Source organism: Ceratotherium simum, chromosome X (assembly GCF_057802395.1).
Source record: "Ceratotherium simum simum isolate JZ-2026a chromosome X, ASM5780239v1, whole genome shotgun sequence".
NCBI classification, from domain to species: Eukaryota; Metazoa; Chordata; class Mammalia; order Perissodactyla; family Rhinocerotidae; genus Ceratotherium; species Ceratotherium simum.
The window spans coordinates 96337290-96358553 of NC_141940.1; the positions used below are offsets into that span (position 1 = coordinate 96337290).

Consider the following 21264-nt stretch of genomic DNA (forward strand, 5'->3'; position numbering starts at 1 on the left):
TTAAAATGCTATTGGGAAATTTAAGCCTTTCCTACCTAAAGTCTAGTGTGAATTTATCATATATTCTGTATAAATTCAATAATAAGAATGGTAATTAAAATGTCTTCTTTATATTGGTACTGAATCTCAGGAGGCAGTGAGAATAAACAAATGTAAAAAAAAAAAAACCATGAGGTGCCAGCCTGGTGGCGTAGTAGTTAAGTTTGCGTGCTTCACTTTCGCAGCCCAGGGTTTGCGGGTTCGGATCCGGGGTGCGGACCTACACACCGCTTATCAAGCCATGCTGTGGCAGGTGTCCCATATACAAAATAGAGAAAGATGGGCACGGATGTTAGCCCAGGGCCAGTCTTCCTCAGCAAGAGGAGGAGGACTGGCAACAGATGTTAGCTCAGGGCTAATCTTCCTCACCAAAAACACACACACAAAAAAACAAACAAAAAACCCATGGAACCATTTGTGTAACAAAACAGCCAATTCTGATTAAATAAAACCCTGCTTAGTCAGGTTTTTACAATCAATATTAAACAAACAGATTTACTATTGAAATGACACAAATTTGGAATCATTGTTAACTTTATTTGTCACTCTTTATAGACATTGGTCCACTTCTACATGAAAAGTAGGGAGCATCTACTTCCACTTAATAGTCTATAGAATGATGCTGTACCACAAACTATACTAACTTATACCAGGGGAAAAGTTATTGAAATAAAAAGATTTTATATTCATGCCCCAAGATGTCCCCCAAATATTTGTTTTTGTGTATATAATTACAAATATCTATGACTCCACAAAGCTAGTTTCCTCTTAGATCTATGTAATATTTTTAATATCCACACTAGACTATCCCGATCACCGTTAAAAAATGGCCATCTGTCAATTAGATGTAGTTCTAAATCCAAGCAACTGTATAAGCACATTCATAGTTTAGGGCTGCTCGAAGTTAAAAACCTTTTCTGTTGTTTCAGAGACATTTACATCAAATTAAGACATTTACAAATGGTTCATAGTATTTAACAGCCCAAATATCATTTTCACCTATCCTGTGTAAGTTAAGCATTCCTAAGTTTCTCTAATAAATTCAGTGCATTTTCCCAACATAAATAACACAAGCTATTCTAAATGTTTTACATATATTTCAGTGTATATTTCCAAATATTAGATGGAATGAAATTATATTAAATGGTTATATCATAATATTTAAGCATATTATGGAATCTATATCACACAAATCTATTCACATCAATACTATAATTCACTCTTAAAAGAACATCACAGGCACACACAAAATAGAGAACAAAATTTGCTTTTTTATAAATTTGAAGTATACTATCTACTCTATACTAAAAGATTTATTTTAACAAAACAGCCAATTTCCAAACCCGTTTTCTAAGTTTGGCATAAGGAAAGTTCAATCCATTCGAATCTTCTGGTTTGTCATCCTATAAATGATGCTATCATATCCAGGATCCATGTTCCAAATATTGTAAGAGGTGATAATCACAGCCAAGGCCAAGGCGATCATTATCCAAAGTACCATGTTGAAAACCACTGGATACTCTAAGTTATACTTATATGCAAGGTTATAGGGACTTGATGGCTTCTTCTACAACAAAGAAAAGAAAGAAAATCAAGAGAGAAGGATTTTAAGACAGGAAATTATCCCAATTTAGCAGCTCTGATTCATTTATCTAACAATTATTCATAAGTGGCGTAAGAACTACTTATACTAGGGGGAACCAAGAAGCAGCACCTTCATGGATAAGTGCATTGTTGGGGGAAGTATAAACCAGTCCAACTGCTTGAGAAAATCTGGTAATGCCAGTAAAGTTGAAGGTGTGCATATCCTGTGATCCAGCAAGTTCATACCCTAGGGAAGACTACTATATGTGTACCAAGAGACATGGACAAGGACATCCATCAACAGAATGGATAATTGTGGCATATCCACACATTGGAACAGACAGCAATAAAATGACTGAACTACAGCTATGTTTATCAGCTTGCGTGACTTTTAACACTGAGCAAAGAACACACAAAAACACATGATTCTGTTTATTTAATAAGGAATATTCTTGGCCACACAACATTTTCGAGTATCTACACTGCTGCTCTTGTAAATGAGCATGTACACACGTTTTTTGCTATGGCTGGCACCCTTGCCTATGACACACTAAATGCTTAAAATCAAAGCAAGATCCAGGCAAAAAAATTGTAGATGTAAATTAAATTATAGAGTGTACATAGCAGATCCCAGAAAATGAGGGAGTGTGCCATGAAGATAATGTACCTCCTGGAAAAGCAGAGTCCACAGGCAGAGAGAGCCACATCACAGCCTCACATTAACTTCTGATGCCTCCTTGTAATACCAACATTTGAATTATCTTATCGGCTTTGACAGATTTGCTTTTATCCCTAACTCAGCTTCTTGCATTATCTGATTATGACCCCCAAGAACTGAGCATCACTGGCAAAACACACGTCCCTAAGAAACCTATGTTTTAACTGAAACTGTTTTTCAGATTTACTGACTGCTCATTCATGGCGCCCATAGGTGATATAGGGTTTAGTGGGTTTTTTTAAAGTTAAGTTTAAAATTGTAAAGCAGGATCTAAAACTACTCACCGCCTGTTCTGCCTCAAGGATAGTCCTCGTCTTCCTCACGAGGGACGTGTCGAATGATTTGATAGTCACTAACTCTACCACTGCATTCCCACCGTAAAGATTGTACATGTCATCTGCAAACTGAAGAGTTATTGACATCCCATGAATCTCAAACACATACTTATTAAAATTATTTGTAAAGCTTCTGTGCACCTACAAGAACAATATACACTTACCTATTGGCTCATGAAATACACTGTGTCTTAAAATAGGCAAGTCTTAAAGGTTTTGATTATGTTAAGATATTCAGAACAGCGTTAAGCTTCAACATATATTCAAATGTTCAAAATAAAATTACTTTAAGAAGAAGAGACTGAATGTGTTGGCATACAAATTGGGGAAGTAGGAAAAGGAAATGAAGAAATCTTCCTAAGCGGTCTCTGGTTCATCACAAACATCCACAAAGATTTAACTGAGAGGCCTCACTGAAGATGTACAGGTACGTAACTTTAAGGGCAGAGGAAAACCAGCATTTATTACGCATCTCCTAAATGTCTGGTACTGTGCTCAGTGTTCTCCTTCAATTATTTCATTTAACAGAGGGGAAAAAGTTTCAGTTGGGGAAGATGAAAGTTCTGGCAATGGGTGGTGGTGACAGTTGCACAACAATGTGAATATACTTAATGCCACTTAACTGTACACTTAAAAATGGCTGAAATGGTAAATTTTATGTTATGTATATTTTATCCAGATAAAAAAAGAAAAGAAAAACGTATTGTGTTGGAGTTATCGATCATTTCCTATGCTGCCCCTGCCAGCATTATAAAGAGACATCTCACATACCTTTGACCTCCTCTATCCTCAGTCACTAAAATTAGAGGTCCTCCAAAGAAGGAGAGTGAGACTTCAATCAACAGTCTTTCACTGTGCAGGTTTTTCTATTAAGAGGCTAAAAGTGAAATGGTCATACTCTAATGTCTCATATCCTATCGATAATTTACCTTTTGCAGAGCCTCAACAAGGATCTTAGAAGCATCTCGGAATTGTTCAGAGTCTTCCCCATAATGTTTCCCAATTTCATCCAAACCTGCCAGCTCCAGTGAATATAAATCAGGAGAATGGTCCTTGGCTAGATGTTTATGCCGAGACAACTTGGGAGAACAAACAAAAGGAAGTAGATAAAGTAATGTCAAACAGAGCCAGCTGAATTTTCAGGCCTAACTTAAACTAGGCTGAACAGGACCACACCAGTGTGCTATAACAGACAAATAGTGTAAAATGGTAGAAATGGAACTGGTTTAAATAGGAGTTTCTGATAAAACACCAACACAAATCTCAACACAAATCTCATTTTTAGGGGGTAAAGCGGCAGTTACAGTACTCCCTAACATTTAATAAAAGCTCTTTAAAAAATTCCTTAGTTTAAAACCTCAGATACAGGCCCAGGGTATGAAAGAACAGATGGTTGGACCAGTCTGATCCCAGGAGAGCATGAGCCATTGGTGCTCAGAGAGCAGACGCCTTGTATATGCCCTCGTGGACTACCTCACCGGCCCCCAGCACTATGCTTCTAGACTTCCTGAACCAACCGTGCTGAAAAGTTTGGGCAACAACCTCAGTAGAAAGCAATCAGGTAAGTTTTTTTATTTCAGTCACAGGAGGATTTTAAAAAGAAATCATTCACCAAAAAAAACCCTTTCAGGCAGATTTATTCCCTTCCTTCCTGACTTGGTTGACAGCATTATTAGTTCAAACTGTTATTTCTATTTTAGACCCAAAGATATATATATATAGGAATTAAGTCTTAACGTCTGACAAGAAATCAACAGTCTAGACTACAGCCAGGGTGGCCTTACTCCCAGGTCTGTGTTCTTGGAGAATATACTTAACTGTCTCTCCTAAAAGTAGAAATGCAAAATAATTTGACTGTAACATGAGCTCAAAATTCCCAACACCACCACTAATTTCTCAACTTTCATGGGCTCATATATCTAGGCCATGCTTAATCAGACTTTTCAGTTGGTTTCAGTACTATTCAAGGATTCTCCAGAAATGTGTTCTGCAACCAAAACAAATGGAACTGAAAAATTAGAGCAGCCTACTTACCAAACTTGAAATATCATGTAGCACTTGCAGTTCAGAAAGAAAGAGCAGATCAACCTGCAGAGAGCCGAAAGAAATGAGCATTATTATAAACATGCATCTGAGACCTGTATTTGCCATTTATCAAGTAAGGCATAGGATATTACAAATGTTAAGCATGGAAGTGAATTTATGCAACAACTGTCCTCCATTTGGTAGGTTCATTTCAATTCAAAATGCATCTAGGGCCGGCCCGGTGGCACAAGCGGTTAAGTGCGCGTGCTCCGCTGCAGCAGCCAGCGGTTCGCCAGTTCGGATCCGGACGCGCAGCGATGCACCGCTTGGCAAACTATGCTGTGGTGGCATCCCATATAAAGTGGAGGAAGATGGGCGTGGATGTTAGCCCAGGGCCAGTCTTCCTCAGCAAAAAAAAGAGGAGGATTGGCAGATGTTAGCACAGGGCTGATCTCCTCACCAAAAAAAAAAAGACACAAAGCTCAGGGCCGGCCCCGTGGCTTAGTGGTTAAGTGTGCGCACTCCGCTGCCGGCGGCCCGGGTTCGGATCCCGGGTGCGCACCGACACACCACTCCTCTGGCCATGCTGAGGCCACGTCCCACATACAGCAACTAGAAGGATGTGCAGCTATGACAGACAACTATCTACTGGGGCTTTGGGGGAAAAATAAATAAATAAAATCTTTAAAAAAAAAAAATGCATCTAAAACATTATTTCCTAAGAAAAAGGTGATGGTCATTCCCCAGCACAGTGACTACTGCTCAATAGCTGTATTTTCGATGCAGCTTTGATAAAGCATGCAAACTCTAAAGTGGTCTTCCCCTCAGGGCATCAGAATATTGTGGCGCACTGCAACGAGGTCCTGCCAATGGCCCAGTTTGCTCACATCCCTTGAACACTTTCCACATGGGAGAATAAAAGATGGTAGCCCTGGTCATTCATAGTAGATAAAGAGGGGAGGCTTCCACAAAGGTGGCATGCCATGTGGTTAAGAGGGTGCATGAGCAGGTGGTGAAGCTGACAGACAGGAGTCAAAAGTAAGGGTGGCTTCCTCCACTGTACTGTCAAGAATGAATGAGAAAAATGAAGCAAGACATCAGAAGTGGCAGTGAATAATGGCTCCCACATTACCAGATCGACACAGCGCCACCAGCCACCAAGTAAATACCGTGATCTCTGGTTTGTCTGGATTAATTGGTGGCAACCCTCGTGCTAGAATGTAATACTATTTACTACAGCTCAACTCATGAAAAGAGTCAGTTTATTTATGAGATTCATAAGAAAGTTGCAGTGAAGAAAAGAAAAACAATTGACTCCAACAGTAAATCTGAAAAATTTTTCATTTTCCAAAATTTCAAGTTTGCTCTGAAGTCAGGAGCATAAGAAATGGGAAACTAGTAATGATATTTATTCATTCAATAACTGCACTTACTTCATTGTTCCTACTAAGAGAATTGAGCGGAAGTGAATTGAGAACGGAGTTTTCCTGAAACAGGCGATTGCGGAGCTGTCGTAACGTTACTGAAAGATCTTCAAAAACTGAGTTTGCCTTCCCCACCATATACACTCGCTGCAAGAAGAATCCAACATTTTCTACAGATTAATTCCAACATACAGAGCTCTGACAGCATTTTTCATAAAATTAGTTTTAAATTTTCATTAATAATGAAAGCTTATTCTTTAGCCCATTTCAAATAAAAACTGTACCACTTACTTCCTCACTGGGAGCCAACTGCAAAACTACAGGAGTTTCTTCAGAAAATAAGGAGTGAATGGAATTTGCAACGCTGTCGAGACTAAAAGGAACTGCCTGAAATTTAAGAGATAAGACATTAATTATTATCTAAACCAAAGTGGGAAGAAAAACCATTCAAATTAAAAAAGGAGGCTTTTAAAAAAAAGCACCAGCATTTTCTTCTATGGAAATTCAAAAGACCCACCAAATCACATCCAAACACAAAGAGCCTTTTGGGCACAGAAGATTAAACAGCCCTAGTGGGCCAACGAGTTTGTCTCTCTCCATGTGCCCAAAGGGAAATTACTTGCCAACAGGCAGGACACGACACTGTCTTGCACAAACCATCATTTTATGACGGTCATTTGTGTATTTTAAGCAGCAATACATTTAGTTTCAGCATTAATTAAACATGCCACAATGAATGTATATTCTATAGTAAAGTATTAACTTGCATTTAAAAGAAGGTCAGAGGAATTTGAAGAACTGAATTTAATTAAAAGAGAAATAGACTTCATTTTTCATTTCAAAATTTAAAAAATGTCTAATAAGATTTAGGGTTTGCCTTCAGATAGACTAAAGACTCTCAACAGGGCATAAAGTATGTCACAGAATTTTGAAGCCTTTATCTTAGGACCATATGTTATTACTAAACTAAAATAACCAATTGTCATAAAATCTACCACAGAGGTCTGACAGCATTTTTCATTTTTTCCTTGAAGTTTTTATTAAAGTGTAATGTATATATAATATAGTAAACAAATCTTGGGGTAACAGCTCAAGGAACGTTTACAAGTGGATATACTCATATAACCCACCCAGAACAACAAAGATCATTATCGGCATCCAGAAGCCTCCATACCCACTCGCTCCACCCTCAAGGGAAAGCAAAATTTTGACTTCTATCCCCAAAGATCTGTTTTTGCCCCACCTTATGTTTAAAAACAAATTATGGTAATTTTTCCCCTCAAAAAATTATTTTATTCTCAATATTATTACAAGTATTAAAACAAGCAGTATAGTAGTAGTGTTTTTGTTTTAATGGAGATTTCTTACAATGATTTTTTTTTTCAGTAATTCCCTTTACTATTAAAAGGTTCGTGTTTATATGTAGCAAATCAATGTTAATATAGTACAGGCAGAAATAAATGTGGTTATATAAATCTTACTGATGAAATCCCAACATCAAAATTAAGTTCATCGGGCAGGCCCCGTGGCTTAGCGGTTGAGTGCACGCGCTCCGCTACTGGTGGCCCGGGTTTGGATCCTGGGCGTGCACCGACGCACTGCTTCTCTGGCCATGCTGAGGCCGCGTCCCACATACAGCAACTAGAAGGATGTGCAGCTATGACATACAACTATCTACTGGGGCTTCGGGGGAAAAAAAGGAGGAGGATTGGCAACAGATGTTAGCTCAGAGCCGGTCTTCCTCAGCAAAAAGAGGAAGATTAGCATGGATGTTAGCTCAGGGCTGACCTTCCTCACAAAAAAAAAAAAAAAATTAAGTTTATCAATTTCATGATACTGTGAAATAAAATCAATTTTTTCTCCTACTCAAGATGCATATTAACTTTTCCCAAAATTCTCTTAAAATGAGTTAATAACTGAAGAAGAGGGAAGAGAGTTCCAACTTGGAAAAGCATCCTGTTACCAGCTCCCTGAGTCAGCTACGAGTGCTCTCCTTTTGCAGTCACACAGTTTGCCTCCTCAGGCTTTGGAGGGAATGTGAGAACATGTAACACAACCTCTCCAGCCTTACTTCACCTAGTGAAATGGCACTCGTGGCAGGAAAGTTGAAGATTAAAGGTAACACATCCCTAGCAACCAAATTGGAGGAGCTACTGAATCAGATGAGCGCCAAACTGAAGGAAAAGAGAAATTATATAGAGCACTAAGCTCAAAAAGGATAAAGCTCAGCTGCTTAAAATTCTAATGATTGTTTTCTTCCACTGTATTATAAAGATACACGTTTGTCCTGGAAAAAATGGAATTTCTGTATCTATATGACTTGAAATTCTAATGAAAACAGCTAACTAATCAAATAGAAGCTTTGTAGGTGGAATTCTAAGACATTCTATTTTTTTTATATTCTGTGGGTTTTACCCCGAGCCTTGTATCTCATTCACTACCTACTGCCAGGAAAAGTATTAAGAGCAGTCAATTGGGGTCAAGCAACATGAGCTCTTTTCCCAACTGCTACTTATGTAAAATAAGGCTAGTCTGTTTTAAAATGTTTAGTTTTGGGGGCCGGCCCCGTGGCTTAGCGGTTAAGTGTGCATGCTCCGCTGCTGGCGGCCCGGGTTCGGATCCTGGGTGCACACCAAAGCACCGCTTGATTGGTCACGCTGAGGCCGCGTCCCACATACAGCAACTAGAAGGATGTGCAACTATGACACACAACTATCTACTGGGGCTTTGGGGAGAAAAAGGGAAAAAAAAAAAGGAGGAGGATTGGCAATAGATGTTAGCTCAGGGCCGGTCTTCCTCAGCAAAAAAGAGGAGGATTAGCATGGATGTTAGCTCAGGGCTGATCTTCCTCACAAAAAAAAAAAAAGTTCAGTTTTGGATTGTATGCTAATGAAAATCTTAACAGCATTTTGTATTTTAATATACTTATTTTAAAGGGATCTTCCACAATGATTTTCACAGAAATCACATAATCACATGCTTAATAATGCTTGTGAAGATTAAAAAAGATTTTTTTTAAATCTGCCTTTTGATTTTTATTGTTCCTTCCTTCCATTTACTCTGAAATTCTTCTGTTTTTTTTTTTTTTTAGCTCATTAATTCCCAATCTTTTAAACTACCTAACAGGTGCATTTAAGGCTATAAATTTTCCTTTTCTTACCACTTTAGCTGTACCCTACAATTTTTTTAATATATGGTACATTCACTGATATTCAGTTCCAAATAATTGTAAAACTTTCACTGTGATTTTCTCCTCAACCCATGAATTATTTAGGAGTGCATCTATTCCAATTATCTTTTCTTGTTCACTTGTTAAAAAAATTTTCAAGAATTATATAGAAAAAAGAGACAGATATATACACATGGTTTAAAGAGACAAATAGTTCTGTAAGACTTGTTATGAAAAATAAGTTTACCCCTCCTTTCATTTCCCCTTCCTCTGAGGCCCTCACTTTCAAACTCTGTTTCCTTTTCCTTTTACCGCCACCTCTAACTAATGTTTATATTACTACATCTTGATTTTTCATTTTTTGCATTATCTATTTATCACCCATTATAGAAAGAGGTTTTAGCTCTGCCACATCACCACCCACAGCCCCACCCCCTGCCCCATACATGCATTGTTTCTCTCTCTCCACCCTCCCAATAGCTATATGGTAATTGTCATTGGCTCAATATCATTTCATTATTATGACTATGTAAACAGTATTCTCAGCCCAGCTTTATACTATACAATTACTGCTTTTCCGTTCTTACTCTTCTGGTTCCTAACAGCTATGGATAAGATATCTGCTATCATTCTACTCTCACTCCTTTGTAATGACAATGTCTTTTCTCTGATAGCTTGTAAGATTTTTAGTGTTCTTGTGGTTCTTCAATTTCACTAGGTCGAGGTGTTGATTTGGCTTTAGCCTAGTGGGTGTTTGGTTTTTGTTTTTTGTTTTTTTTTTTTTTGGTGAGGAAGATTAGCCCTGAGCTAACATCCGATGCTAATCCTCCTCTTTTTGCTGAGGAAGATTAGCCCTGGGCTAACATCCATGCCCATCTTCCTATACTTTATATGGGGCACTGCCACAGCATGACTTGACAAGCGGTGCATCGGTGTGCACCTGGGAACCGAACCTGGGAACCCCCAGCTGCCGCAGCAGAGCACATGCACTTAACTGCTACGCCACTGGGCCGGCCCTGGTGTTCAGTGTTTTAAACCTGAGGGGTCATATCTTTTGTTTGTTTTTACCATTTCCAAATACATTTTTAAGGTAATATTTTGTTACAGTTTTCAGATTTAACTGCATTGTGGTCAGAGAGGGTGGTTTATATGATACTGATTCTTTATTATTTGTTGAGATTTGCCTTGTGGCCTAGTACATGGTCGTTTTTTGTAAGCATGTCATGTGTGCTTGGAAATAATCTATACTAGACCACAGAAAAGTCTGAAAAAATTCCCCCCAAATCAGCATCATACAGACCACAGTCTTACAATGCCATGAAATTAGAAGTTGAAAAACTAAAAATTATTTTAAAAGAACCCACACATTAAACACTTCTAAATTCCTGGGTTAAAGAAATCACAATATAAATTATGAAATATTTATGGGGCCAGCCTGGTGGCGCAAGCAGTTAAGTGTGCGCGCTCCACTGCCGTGGCCCGGGGTTCGCTGGTTCGGATCCTGGGCGTGCACCGATGCACCGCTTGTCAAGCCATGCTGTGGCGGCATCCCATATAAAGTGGAGGAAGATGGGCGTGGATGTTAGCCCAGGCCCAGTCTTCCTCAGCAAAAAGGGGAGGATTGGCAGATGTTAGCACAGGGCTGATCTTCCTCACAAAAAAAAAAAAAAAATTATGAAATATTTAGAAGTGACTATCAATGAAAGCACCACATATCAGAAATGTCTTATAACTGCCTCACAGTTTCTATCCCTTCCTTTAACTCTCACAACTTTAATGTATGTATTTTCAAATCTCTTTGAGACTGGTCTATTATCTGTAGTTCTAGGGAGATAAATTCTATTTGGTGCACCTGCTGACTCTCTCGTGGCATTTTTTTTCTTCAAGTGTTTTGTAAATTTGACTCATCTTCGATTTTTTTTACCAAAGGAGCCCTGGGCTGTGGAGGTATCCGTATAGGGTGGGTCATGTGAATCTGGAGCACACCACTCTGCACAGCACAAGCCTGTAGTTCCAGTTTCTCTTAGGGGACTCTTTGGGCCCCACAGCCAAGGGTGGCAAGCCAGCTCCTCGGTGGTAGCCCTAGGACAGCTGGGGTTTTACTAGTCCTCCTTTCAAGAACAAGACAGCATTTTAAAGCGCCCGGCTGTCTGCGGGGAACACAATTCCAGCTTCAGCTCCTGCTTACCACTGTGGCTTTTGAGTTTTCTATTCATATCTGGCACCTGTGTGTATCCCTCCCTTGCTTTCAAGTTTAGTGATGCATGTAAAAATGTTGTGCGGACTTCTATATGCTTGCAGTGGAAGAAGGTTTGTCACAACAGCTCAGTCAGCCTTCTTGCCTGAAAGGCCAGTGAAGAAATAAGTGAGCCAGCAAAATAGCTTCCAGTCTCCTCCTTACACAAAAATGAGGTAAAATTCTGAAGGGAAGATGACAAGATCATGCCTAAGAAAATATCAACATACACCCTCAACTAGTTTCTCTTTTTCGAGCCTCCGACTATTCTGAGAGTGGGGCAATTGCTCTACCTCTTACCTTAGAAAGTAGTTTCACCCATAAGCAACAGCCAAGTCTCAATAAATTTACCGTCACCATGTAATTTTTTTAAAAAAAGAAACTGTTTTACTTATCAATCACTGCATCACAAAAAAGACAAGTGTGCTTAGAACACAATCAATAATGACAGCTGGCAAGACAAAATTTAAAATGCATCCCTTTAGTTTTTTATAATAAATACTCACATTCTCTAAAGGGTATGAAATGACGCTGCCTGGGGGTAGAGCGAGTTTGTCCACTCCCTTCACCATCACCATAACGGTAGCCCGAGGACGATGGAACAGGTTACCCACCGCAAGTCCTGGCCAAGAAAGGTCCTAACCATTGAAAAGCATGAAGCAGTGCTTAATTATCAACTCAGAAAACCATTTCCCCAATACCATCTAATAAGCAGAGTTAAGGGGTTTCGGGATGACACCGGCAATGATAATTCACAGGGAGAGTAAACATTTTATTTAAGGCAGTACAGTCATGCGCTACATAACGACATTTAGGTCAGCAATGGACCACATATACTGAAGTGGTGCCGTAAGATAGGCTACAGGGCTGGGTTCGGATCCCGGGCGCGCACCGATGCGCCGCTTCTCTGGCCATGCTGAGGCCGCGTCCCACATACAGCAACTAGAGGGATGTGCAGCTATGTTATACAACTATCTACTGGGGCTTTGGGGGAAAAAAAAAAAAAAAAGATAGGCTACAGGGGCCAGCCCGGTGGTGTAGTGGTTAAGTTCGAGTGCTCCACTTCGGTGGCCCGGGGTTCGTGGGTTCAGATCCTGGGCGTGGACCAACGCACCGCTTATCAAGCCATGCTGTGGCAGGCATCCCACATATAAAATAGAGGAAGATGGGCACAGATGTTAGCCCAGGGCCAATCTTCCTCAGAAAAAGAGGAGGATTGGGAACAGATGTTAGCTCAGGGCTAATCTTCCTCACCAAAAGAAAAAAAAAAAAAGGCTACACCATCTAAGTTTGTGTAAGTATGCTCTATGATGTTCGCACAACGACACAATCACCTAATGACACATTTCTCAGTACGTGTCCTTGTTAAGTGACGCATGACTGTAGCTGCAGTCTCCTAATCAAGGATGCTGATTTCTACCTTTTTCATCATCATAAATTTCTACAGATTTGAAATATTAAAATCTAATAGTTAAGTCATCTCAAACCTTTTGTGGAAAAAAGCAGGTAAGTAAACAAAACATAGGTACTTTTCAAATTCCAGATTACAAAATATTCTCTTCTTCATCTAACTATGGACATTTTCTTCCCCCATATCATTGTTGGCCCTTATCTACAGCATCACTTTTCTCTTTCACAGTGACATAGAAAGACTATCATTAAAACATTCTCTTTAAGCCCTTTATAAATAAAATTCCTGCTAAGAGTAACTCATATTAGTTTACTAATAATTATTTCTAAAGGTTGACAGCCTTTTGTAGTCAAATTTAAGTTTGTAAAGAACTAGGTACAAATTTCATCCTTAAATGTAAACAACCAGTCATGTTCATGCAAGGAGCTCAGGGGCACCACCCATAGACCCAGCAGAGAGGGAGTTCCCATGCATTACTTCTGGTTTCAAGGGCACCCAGGACCTAAGAGGAAAGTTCCTTTGAGTGATTGATGATATCTAGAGACCACATCAAAAGCACCAAATGTTTGTATCTCCCCAAAATTCATCTGTTGAAATCCTTACTCCCAATGTGATGGTAGTAGGATGTGGGGCCTTAGGGTGGTAATTAGGTCATGAGGATGGAGCCCTCATGAATGGGGTTAGTGCCCCTATAACAGGGACTCAAGAGAGCTCTCTCTCCCTCTCTCCACCATGTGAGGCTACAACAAGAAGTTGGCAGTCTGTAACCTGGAAGAGGGCCCTCATTAGAACCTGACCACGCTGGTATCCTGATCTCGGACTCCCAGCCCCCAGAACTGTGAGAAATAAATTTCTGTGGTTTATAAGTCACCCAGTCTATATATAGTACTTTGTAATAGCAGCCCGAACTGACTGAGACACAAATCTATCATGTACTAAAAAGAACAAATAAAATTATACATCCTATTAATAGTAGGCCAGATGCATTCTCTTATGTGCAAAGAATGTCAGTACCAAGAATAAACTCTTACATGGTTAATGATCTATAATGATTTGGTTTCATGAGCCAAGCTTGAAGCACTTATCCAAATCTCCCCAACTACAAATGAACTTTTTTACTTTTATAACCTGTACCAAATGTACCTATGTTTGCTTGCTGCTTTCTTGGGCTGTTAGCAGAAATTAACAAAAATGTTTTCAGAAACAGTTCCAAATACTTTTTAAAAAATACACATACTTCTTTCACAGAGAAGCCCATGGACAATGCAGCCACGTCTGGGATTCGCTCTCCTGGTATAGGCCAATTTCCATCTCGGAAAACAACAGACCCTGGTGATTTTAATACACTAAACTCGTTTCCCAAAACACCTGAAAAGAAAAAACACATTAGTAAATGATCAGCATCATAAATCTTTTGCATCCACGTTGAAAATTATTAAGTATATGTTTCCCCATTCTCCATTGACTTAGCATACTAAATTATGATTGGACAAAATGCTGAATTCTAAATATCAACAAATTCTTTTTCAAAGTATCACTCTAAGAATTTAAGTCCAGGGCCGGCCCCGTGGCTTAGCGGTTAAGTGCGCGCACTCCGCTGCTGGCAGCCCGGGTTGGGATCCTGGGCACACACCGACACACCGCTTCTCTGGCCATGCTGAGGCCACGTCCCACATACAGCAACTAGAAGGATGTGCGGCTATGACATACAACTATCTACTGGGGCTTTGAAAGAAAAATAAATGAATAAATAAAATTAAAAAAAAAAAAAAGAATTTAAGTCCATACATTCTGCTGTAACAAAGGTACAACTATGAAACAGGATGCTCCTAATGATCTAGATGTCTTCCTACAGATGGCCCTTCAACAAGAGCAAGCAGCAGTTTGGCAAGAATTAGAAATCAGTGGCGGGCCGGCCCCGTGGCTTAGCGTTTGGGTGCGCGCACTCCGCTGCTGGCGGCCCGGGTTCGGACCCCGGGCGCGCACCGACGCACCGCTTCTCTGGCCATGCTGAGGCCGCGTCCCACATACAGCAACTAGAAGGATGTGCAGCTATGACATACAACTATATACTGGGGCTTTGGTGGAAAAATAAATACATAAATAAAATTAAAAGACAAACAAACAAACAAACAAAAGAAATCAGTGGCATTTATCCAGAATTTAAAAAATGAAATCTTGGCACAAACTAAAAAGAAAAAAAATTTGAAATCTTTGAATTATTTCTACCATTGACCCTCTCTTCAAAATGCAAATTCACAAAATTTCTTAGTATTTCACTCTAAACCTTTATCACGTTAGATGTCTTAGGATAGATCTTATCTTTCCTTATGTCCCATAGGCAAACCTAGTGAAATGAGGACTACCACACAGGGGTACATGTTACCAGTCAAAATATAAAACACTTCAGACTTTACAAACAAAGTCCAGGAAACAGTATTTCCAATGGACATATCAAGAGGCTGACAAAAGGTATTCTGTAATAATAAAGCCAGTTAGTCTAGGAGTATGAGGCCTGGGATAAAAAGATGAAGGATGAAAATAAAATGACTATTTTATAGGCCCTCCAAGGCTAAGAATGAGGTATTTGGCCTCTTAAGCCATCATGTGTTAACCCAATGTGCAGCCTACAGAAGGAAAAGTAGCTAATGGAAACTTTCGGGTTCCTATGAAAAGATCAGCTCCAAGTCCAAAACAAATCTTGGCCATGCCTACCTAATATGAGAAAATTAGACTTTAATAAAGCATCACTGTTATTCTCTTGACCTAAGGAAAGTACGTCTTACAGAGTGTGGGAATAAAGTTGGAAACAACAGTAAATGTTTTGGTGTTGCAGTATTGACAGTAAATAAAAGGCCTCAGGATGGTGCTGATACAACAGGAAGAGTTATGAGTTTCAACTGAGCACAGACGCCAGAGCAGGAATTTCCAAATTGTTCTAGCCAAAGGCAGACCACAAAAAAATTAGCAGAACAGCCGTTTGTAACTGATAGACATCCTGGTTCACTAATGTAATAGTTATTGCAAACTCTAAGGAAAATTGGGCAGCAAGAGACCTCTACTTTCCAAGTAGCATACACATTTAAAGAACCATATTTGGATATGGAGAAGCCGTGTTTTGAGATACAGCCCTACTCATGCAACCCCAGCAAAGCTATACTAAACTACTTTGCCTCAACTTTGTAGTAGTTAGATTCCACTTCTGTGCCGGCAAAACAGTCTTTCAGGAGCCTAGAGCTTTAGAAAACCTTACAGATGGACTCCTATACAGAGAAACTACTGCTTCAGGCAGGTACCCACAAGGTCCCCCATCAACAGTCCCCCATCCTCTACCTGAAAACGACCAGTGATGGGGGCCGCCACCTCAACTCACACACACTATGTTTGCCAGCAATCTCCACTGTCCTAACATTCTAGTCCTTTCCTTGTACTGAACTGAAATGGGCTTCCCAACTTCTTTCAACTTCCTATTTTATCACTACAGACTCAGTCTCACCAGATAAGCTCAGCTCAGCTTCAAGAGAAAGCAGAGGGATTCCTCCAGCTACTTGCTTTCTCTCCCCACCACAAATTTATGTGCACACGCCCCTATCCTCCTCTCCTCTCCCTCCAGATGCTGGCAGCAATGTCCCTCCTCCACTCTAAAATAATCCCATGGTTCTGCCTCCTTAGGGACCTTCACTCATTCCCCTATTAAATTATTCATTCAATGTTTAGTAAGCCACTATTCTGGGACAGACAACATATCAGGAATTGGGTGGCTCCATGGTTGCAGGCATAAAAAGCTGGCCCTGTAGAAGCAGTTTGTCTGGTTCACGCAATGTCCCCAGGGCTGAGAACAGTGCCGGGACACACTGGTGCTCACTAAATACTTGTTGAGTTAATGAGTGAATGAAGCCACACCTCGCACTACCCATTTTCCCCTCTCAACTGGCTCTTTCACTTCAGCATAAAAATATACTAGGGTGGTCCCATTCTAAAATTAAAACCACAAAAAAACTCCTTTGGTCCTCCGGGCCTCTGCTTCCCTTCAGAGGAAGAATCCTGGAAGAGGAGCCAGTCACTGTTCGCTTCTCTGCTTCTTCATCGCGCCTTTACCACCCACCGAAGCCACAGCTTCTGACCCCATCCCGCCACTGACGCGACTCACCAAATCCAAAGACAATTTTCAGCCCTTGATTTATTTAACTTCCCAAAGCATCTGATATTGGCAACTCTCCTTAAAAATCTCCTTCCTTGGCCTTCACGAAGCCCAGGTCTCTGGTTTTCCTTCCAATCCCTCTACCTGCTTCTCTTCAGTTTCTTTCTCCTCCGGTCCTTTAAAGCCAGTGACGTCCAAACTTTTTAGATTTCAACCCTTTCAGTACAAAATTTGAAAGTAGTCCCAATATACATATATTTATTTATAAAGTATACACTTGTAGTATACTAATAGATTACATATTCAAAATATATTACAAAGCACACAAAAATAGAAACAGTTTTAAAGGATGAGATACCTGTGTAGCATTCTTCCCAATTTAATCATGAGAAAATATCAGCCAAACCCAAACTGAGGGACATTCTACAAAATATCTGATCATTATTATACCAAAAAATGAGATAAAAAAATAGGTATAAATTGAAATTCTAGTACATTCTTCTGGCATCCCAATAGATCACCTAGTATACTCTCTTTGGAGATCTGAGGCGTCCCTTCTCGACTCACTGCTTTCCTGTTCTACATCTCTCTCCCTGGCTGAGCCCATCTGCTCCCAAGGCTGCAGACGCCAAAAACACACTGAGGGCTCCCAGATTTTTATTTTCATCCTAGATTTCCCCTGAGCCTTAGACCTACATACCCAACAGTCTGCTCAGCATTTCCTTCTAAGTCTCATGGGTTCTTCAAACTCAACAGGCTCAGAACTGAATTTACCATCTTTCCACATGCTCCTTCTGTGTTCTCTCTCTCAAAGGAGGACACCACCTTCCACGCAGCTGCTGGAATTGATCATCTTTAAATCCTTCCTCAGTACCACAGCTAATCAACCACTGAATTCCGTCGATCATTTTTTGTTACTATCTCATGAATCCTTTCCCCTCCAGTTCAGTGCACACTCTTCAGACCCTCACTAGGTTTGCTAGAACTGGCCACCTTATGCCCTGTCATGCCACTCTCTGATCCAGCCTTCCTATCACCTTTTCCAAATACAGATCTGTGCATTCACCCAGCAGCTTGACCACCTTCACTCACTGCCCAGAGCCTGTGAAACAAAATCCAAAACACCCAAGGCACCTCACAACCTTACTTCTGGGATCTCCCCAGCTTAACCCCTATACATTCCGGCCCCACCAAATGGTTTGCTCTTTTGTTCTCACATCTCTGTGCTTTTACACATGCTGTTCTGTCTAAAATGCCTTTTCTTCCCATTCCAACCATTCACGTACTTGCCCTGTGAGGCACCCTGCCACCCATGGAAATTTCCCTCAGCCTCCCCAGTCTGGGCTAGAGGGTAAGGGTGGGAACTCGCACCATACTATGCTGTGATCGATGAGTGGTGGATGGAATCAATAAGTGACAAAATAAATAGCTCCTACTTTTGACCTCTAGGGCATCAGCGACCAAATGGAATTTCTCTTCAACATGACATCCCTTCAAATTCCATGTGTTGGCCCTTGGCCTTTCCTCTCCAAGCCAAACATCTGAATTTTTTCAAATACCCCTCATGACATGGTATTCATAACCCTATGAATAGAGTTCTCTCTCTGGTTTGGTAACACCATTTTAAAGGACTTATATTTTTTTCTCAAATAGATAAGTCAGATCTCTTAAAGATGTTTTCCATTAAATCATATTTAGTCATTGTGGAAAACAGTAACTTAACCTCATCTGACAAGACCAAGCAATGAGGAAGCTGACAGGATCAGATTCTTGGTCTGTACAAACTAGACTATTCTAGTTAGAAAAGCATGTTCAAACCACGTACAGAAGCAATTACTTTACCTCAGACCAAAAACAAACAAAAAAACCCCCTAAACCTCACTGAATCAAAATAATATCAATCATAACATTAAGACGTGGAATTTCAACAGATGTTCAGTTAAATCACAATATCAAAGGGAAGATTTTTAAATTCCATGAATTAAAGAAATTAAAAATTCCCCCAAAGTAACTTACTAGATAGATCAGAATGACCTTTCCAGAGCCAGAAACAGAAATGAAAGGAACCAAACAACCCTAAAACTTGGGGGGCATGAAAATAAGTGTAACTATCATCAACACATAACACTGGGCACCTCCAGGAATAGAGAAGACCTGCAGATTTCAAGAACATTAGTGGTTTATAGGCCCCTGCAGAATTAAACCACCATTCCAAAAGCCAGATGTCCCAGCACCTCACACAGCAGAGGCACAGGCCTCCTACAGATTTTTAACCTATAGGTTTTAAACCGATGCCCTGGGGAAAAGAGCCTCCATTCCTCCAACTTGTTCTCAATTTGGCCTCTTCTTCCCCACTGTCTGCACCCCCAGCCCCCATCATTCCCACGTTCTCACACAGCATGTAGTAACATTTCCATTACCTCTGCGGCAACACATATAATGGAAAAGGCCCATGTTTTGGAGCCAGCTGATCTGGGTTCAATTCCAGCTTTGCTACTTACTCCTGCGCGGTGTCGGGTAATTTATTTAGGCTTGATCACTCTGTAAAATGAGGCTGATACCTCTTCTAAGGATTGCTGTAAAATTAAATGAATTACATGATACACAGGTAAGAGGCCAAATATTAGCCAACTTGCACTCTCCTTGCTGAATGCTAGGGAACCTAGGTTCCACTCAGAAAGCTACCATTTACTTGACATGTGACTCTAGGAATGTGACTCACATCTTCGTTTCCAAATCCTTAAAATTAGGAACTGTGACAAACTTTTGAGAGGTACTTTGAATTCGCCTTTAGAAATAATCCTACAAAAAACACTTACTTCACCTCCAACTTTTGTATCCTGAAACACTGAAGGAGGGGAGGGGATTTCACCAATTACTGATGACAACTGCTAGAAAGGAAGACCCCAGAAAAATGCAAAGAAATACAGCATCTGGCGGCAGCCAAGACGTCTGCCTTCCCTATTTCGCAGAGGGCTGCGGTTCAACAGTTAGAGAAATGCGCCCCGGTCCTCCGAAGCGCCTCCCGACCCGGAAGAGGCCGGCGGCAACACAGGCAGACGCGCCCTCCTCGAAGAGGCAGAGGGTGGAGGCCGGCTCAGGTGCCCCCCACGCAGCCCAGCCCGGCTCGGCCCCGGCAGCCGGTCAGGCCGCTCCGCCACAGGCCGGTCCGGAGAGAAAGCCGAGAGGGAGACGGCTGGGGCGAGGTCGCCGCCGGGTGCCCGCACTGCGGCACCGCCCCACTGTCGCCCACCCGCGGCCGCCCCCGAGCCCCGCGGCTCAGGGCCTCCCGGAGCGCGCCCCCCGCCCCGGGTCCTCACCTGCCACCAACAATGACAGGAGCACGACGAGCAGAGCCATGGTTCCGCGGCGTCGCAGCAGTGCACGGAGACACTGAACGGGTCAGCGGGAGGCGAACGACCACCGCAGCCAGAGAGGGTGACGCGCTCGGGCTCTGCCCGACTGCCTGAGCCCACCCCGTCGTCGCCTCCGCGGGGACGGTACCGCCTTCTCCACCAATCGCCAGCGACGCCGCGGCCTGCGGGAGAGGCGTAGCCAGGGAAACGTCAGTCTGATGGGCGGAGCCTAGCGTGATGGATGGAAGGCCCTGCCAATGGTAGGCAGCGATTGAAGAGCCGGGCAGTCCTGCCCCCCGGCCCATGACGACCGGGTCATGAGATGGAGGGTAGGGCGGGTGGTCGGGGGCGGGGGGATGATGGAGCCTGTAGAGGGGTGCAGAGAGCGCAGCGAGTGGGGTGACTCCCGGGTGCGGGCCCTTTGGCCAGAGCCGGGTGACAGTCTCCAACCGGGGTGTCTGTCTTTCCCGGTCGCGTGGCTCCGCTCCGCTACGGGTGCAGCTGTGGAAGCTGCGGGGCTGGTTTGGGTTTCGCTCTAAGAGTTACACAGATGCTGAGCGAGGAAACCAGGCACCACGGGGAGCCCCTGCCCTCCAAGTAGGGGTGCCTGATAAAATACAGGACGCCCGGTTATATTTGAATTTCAGATAAACAACGAATACTTTTTAAAATATAAGTATGTCCCATGAAATATTCACCACATACTTATACTAAAAAATATTCGTTGTTTATCTGAAAGTCAAATTTAACCGGGCGTCCTGTATTTTGATTTGCTAAATCCGGTAACCCTACCTCCTAAGACTTTCCGATCTACCAAAAGTGATGG

At 41.6% G+C, this 21264-nt stretch overlaps 1 protein-coding gene across 1 annotated transcript; it reads right to left on the reverse strand.

The window, feature by feature from the left end:
- Positions 1-555: 555 nt before the first annotated feature.
- ATP6AP2 (ATPase H+ transporting accessory protein 2) lies at positions 556-20563 on the reverse strand. Its single transcript, XM_004435030.3, has 9 exons — positions 20403-20563; positions 14179-14309; positions 12037-12168; positions 6417-6512; positions 6135-6272; positions 4711-4764; positions 3606-3755; positions 2626-2745; positions 556-1606 (listed from the first exon to the last, which is right to left on the reverse strand). The coding sequence occupies exons 1-9, from the start codon at positions 20440-20442 to the stop codon at positions 1412-1414; spliced, it is 1056 nt and encodes a 351-aa protein (XP_004435087.1). The 5' UTR covers positions 20443-20563; the 3' UTR covers positions 556-1411.
- Between the last annotated feature and the right edge of the window lie 701 nt (positions 20564-21264).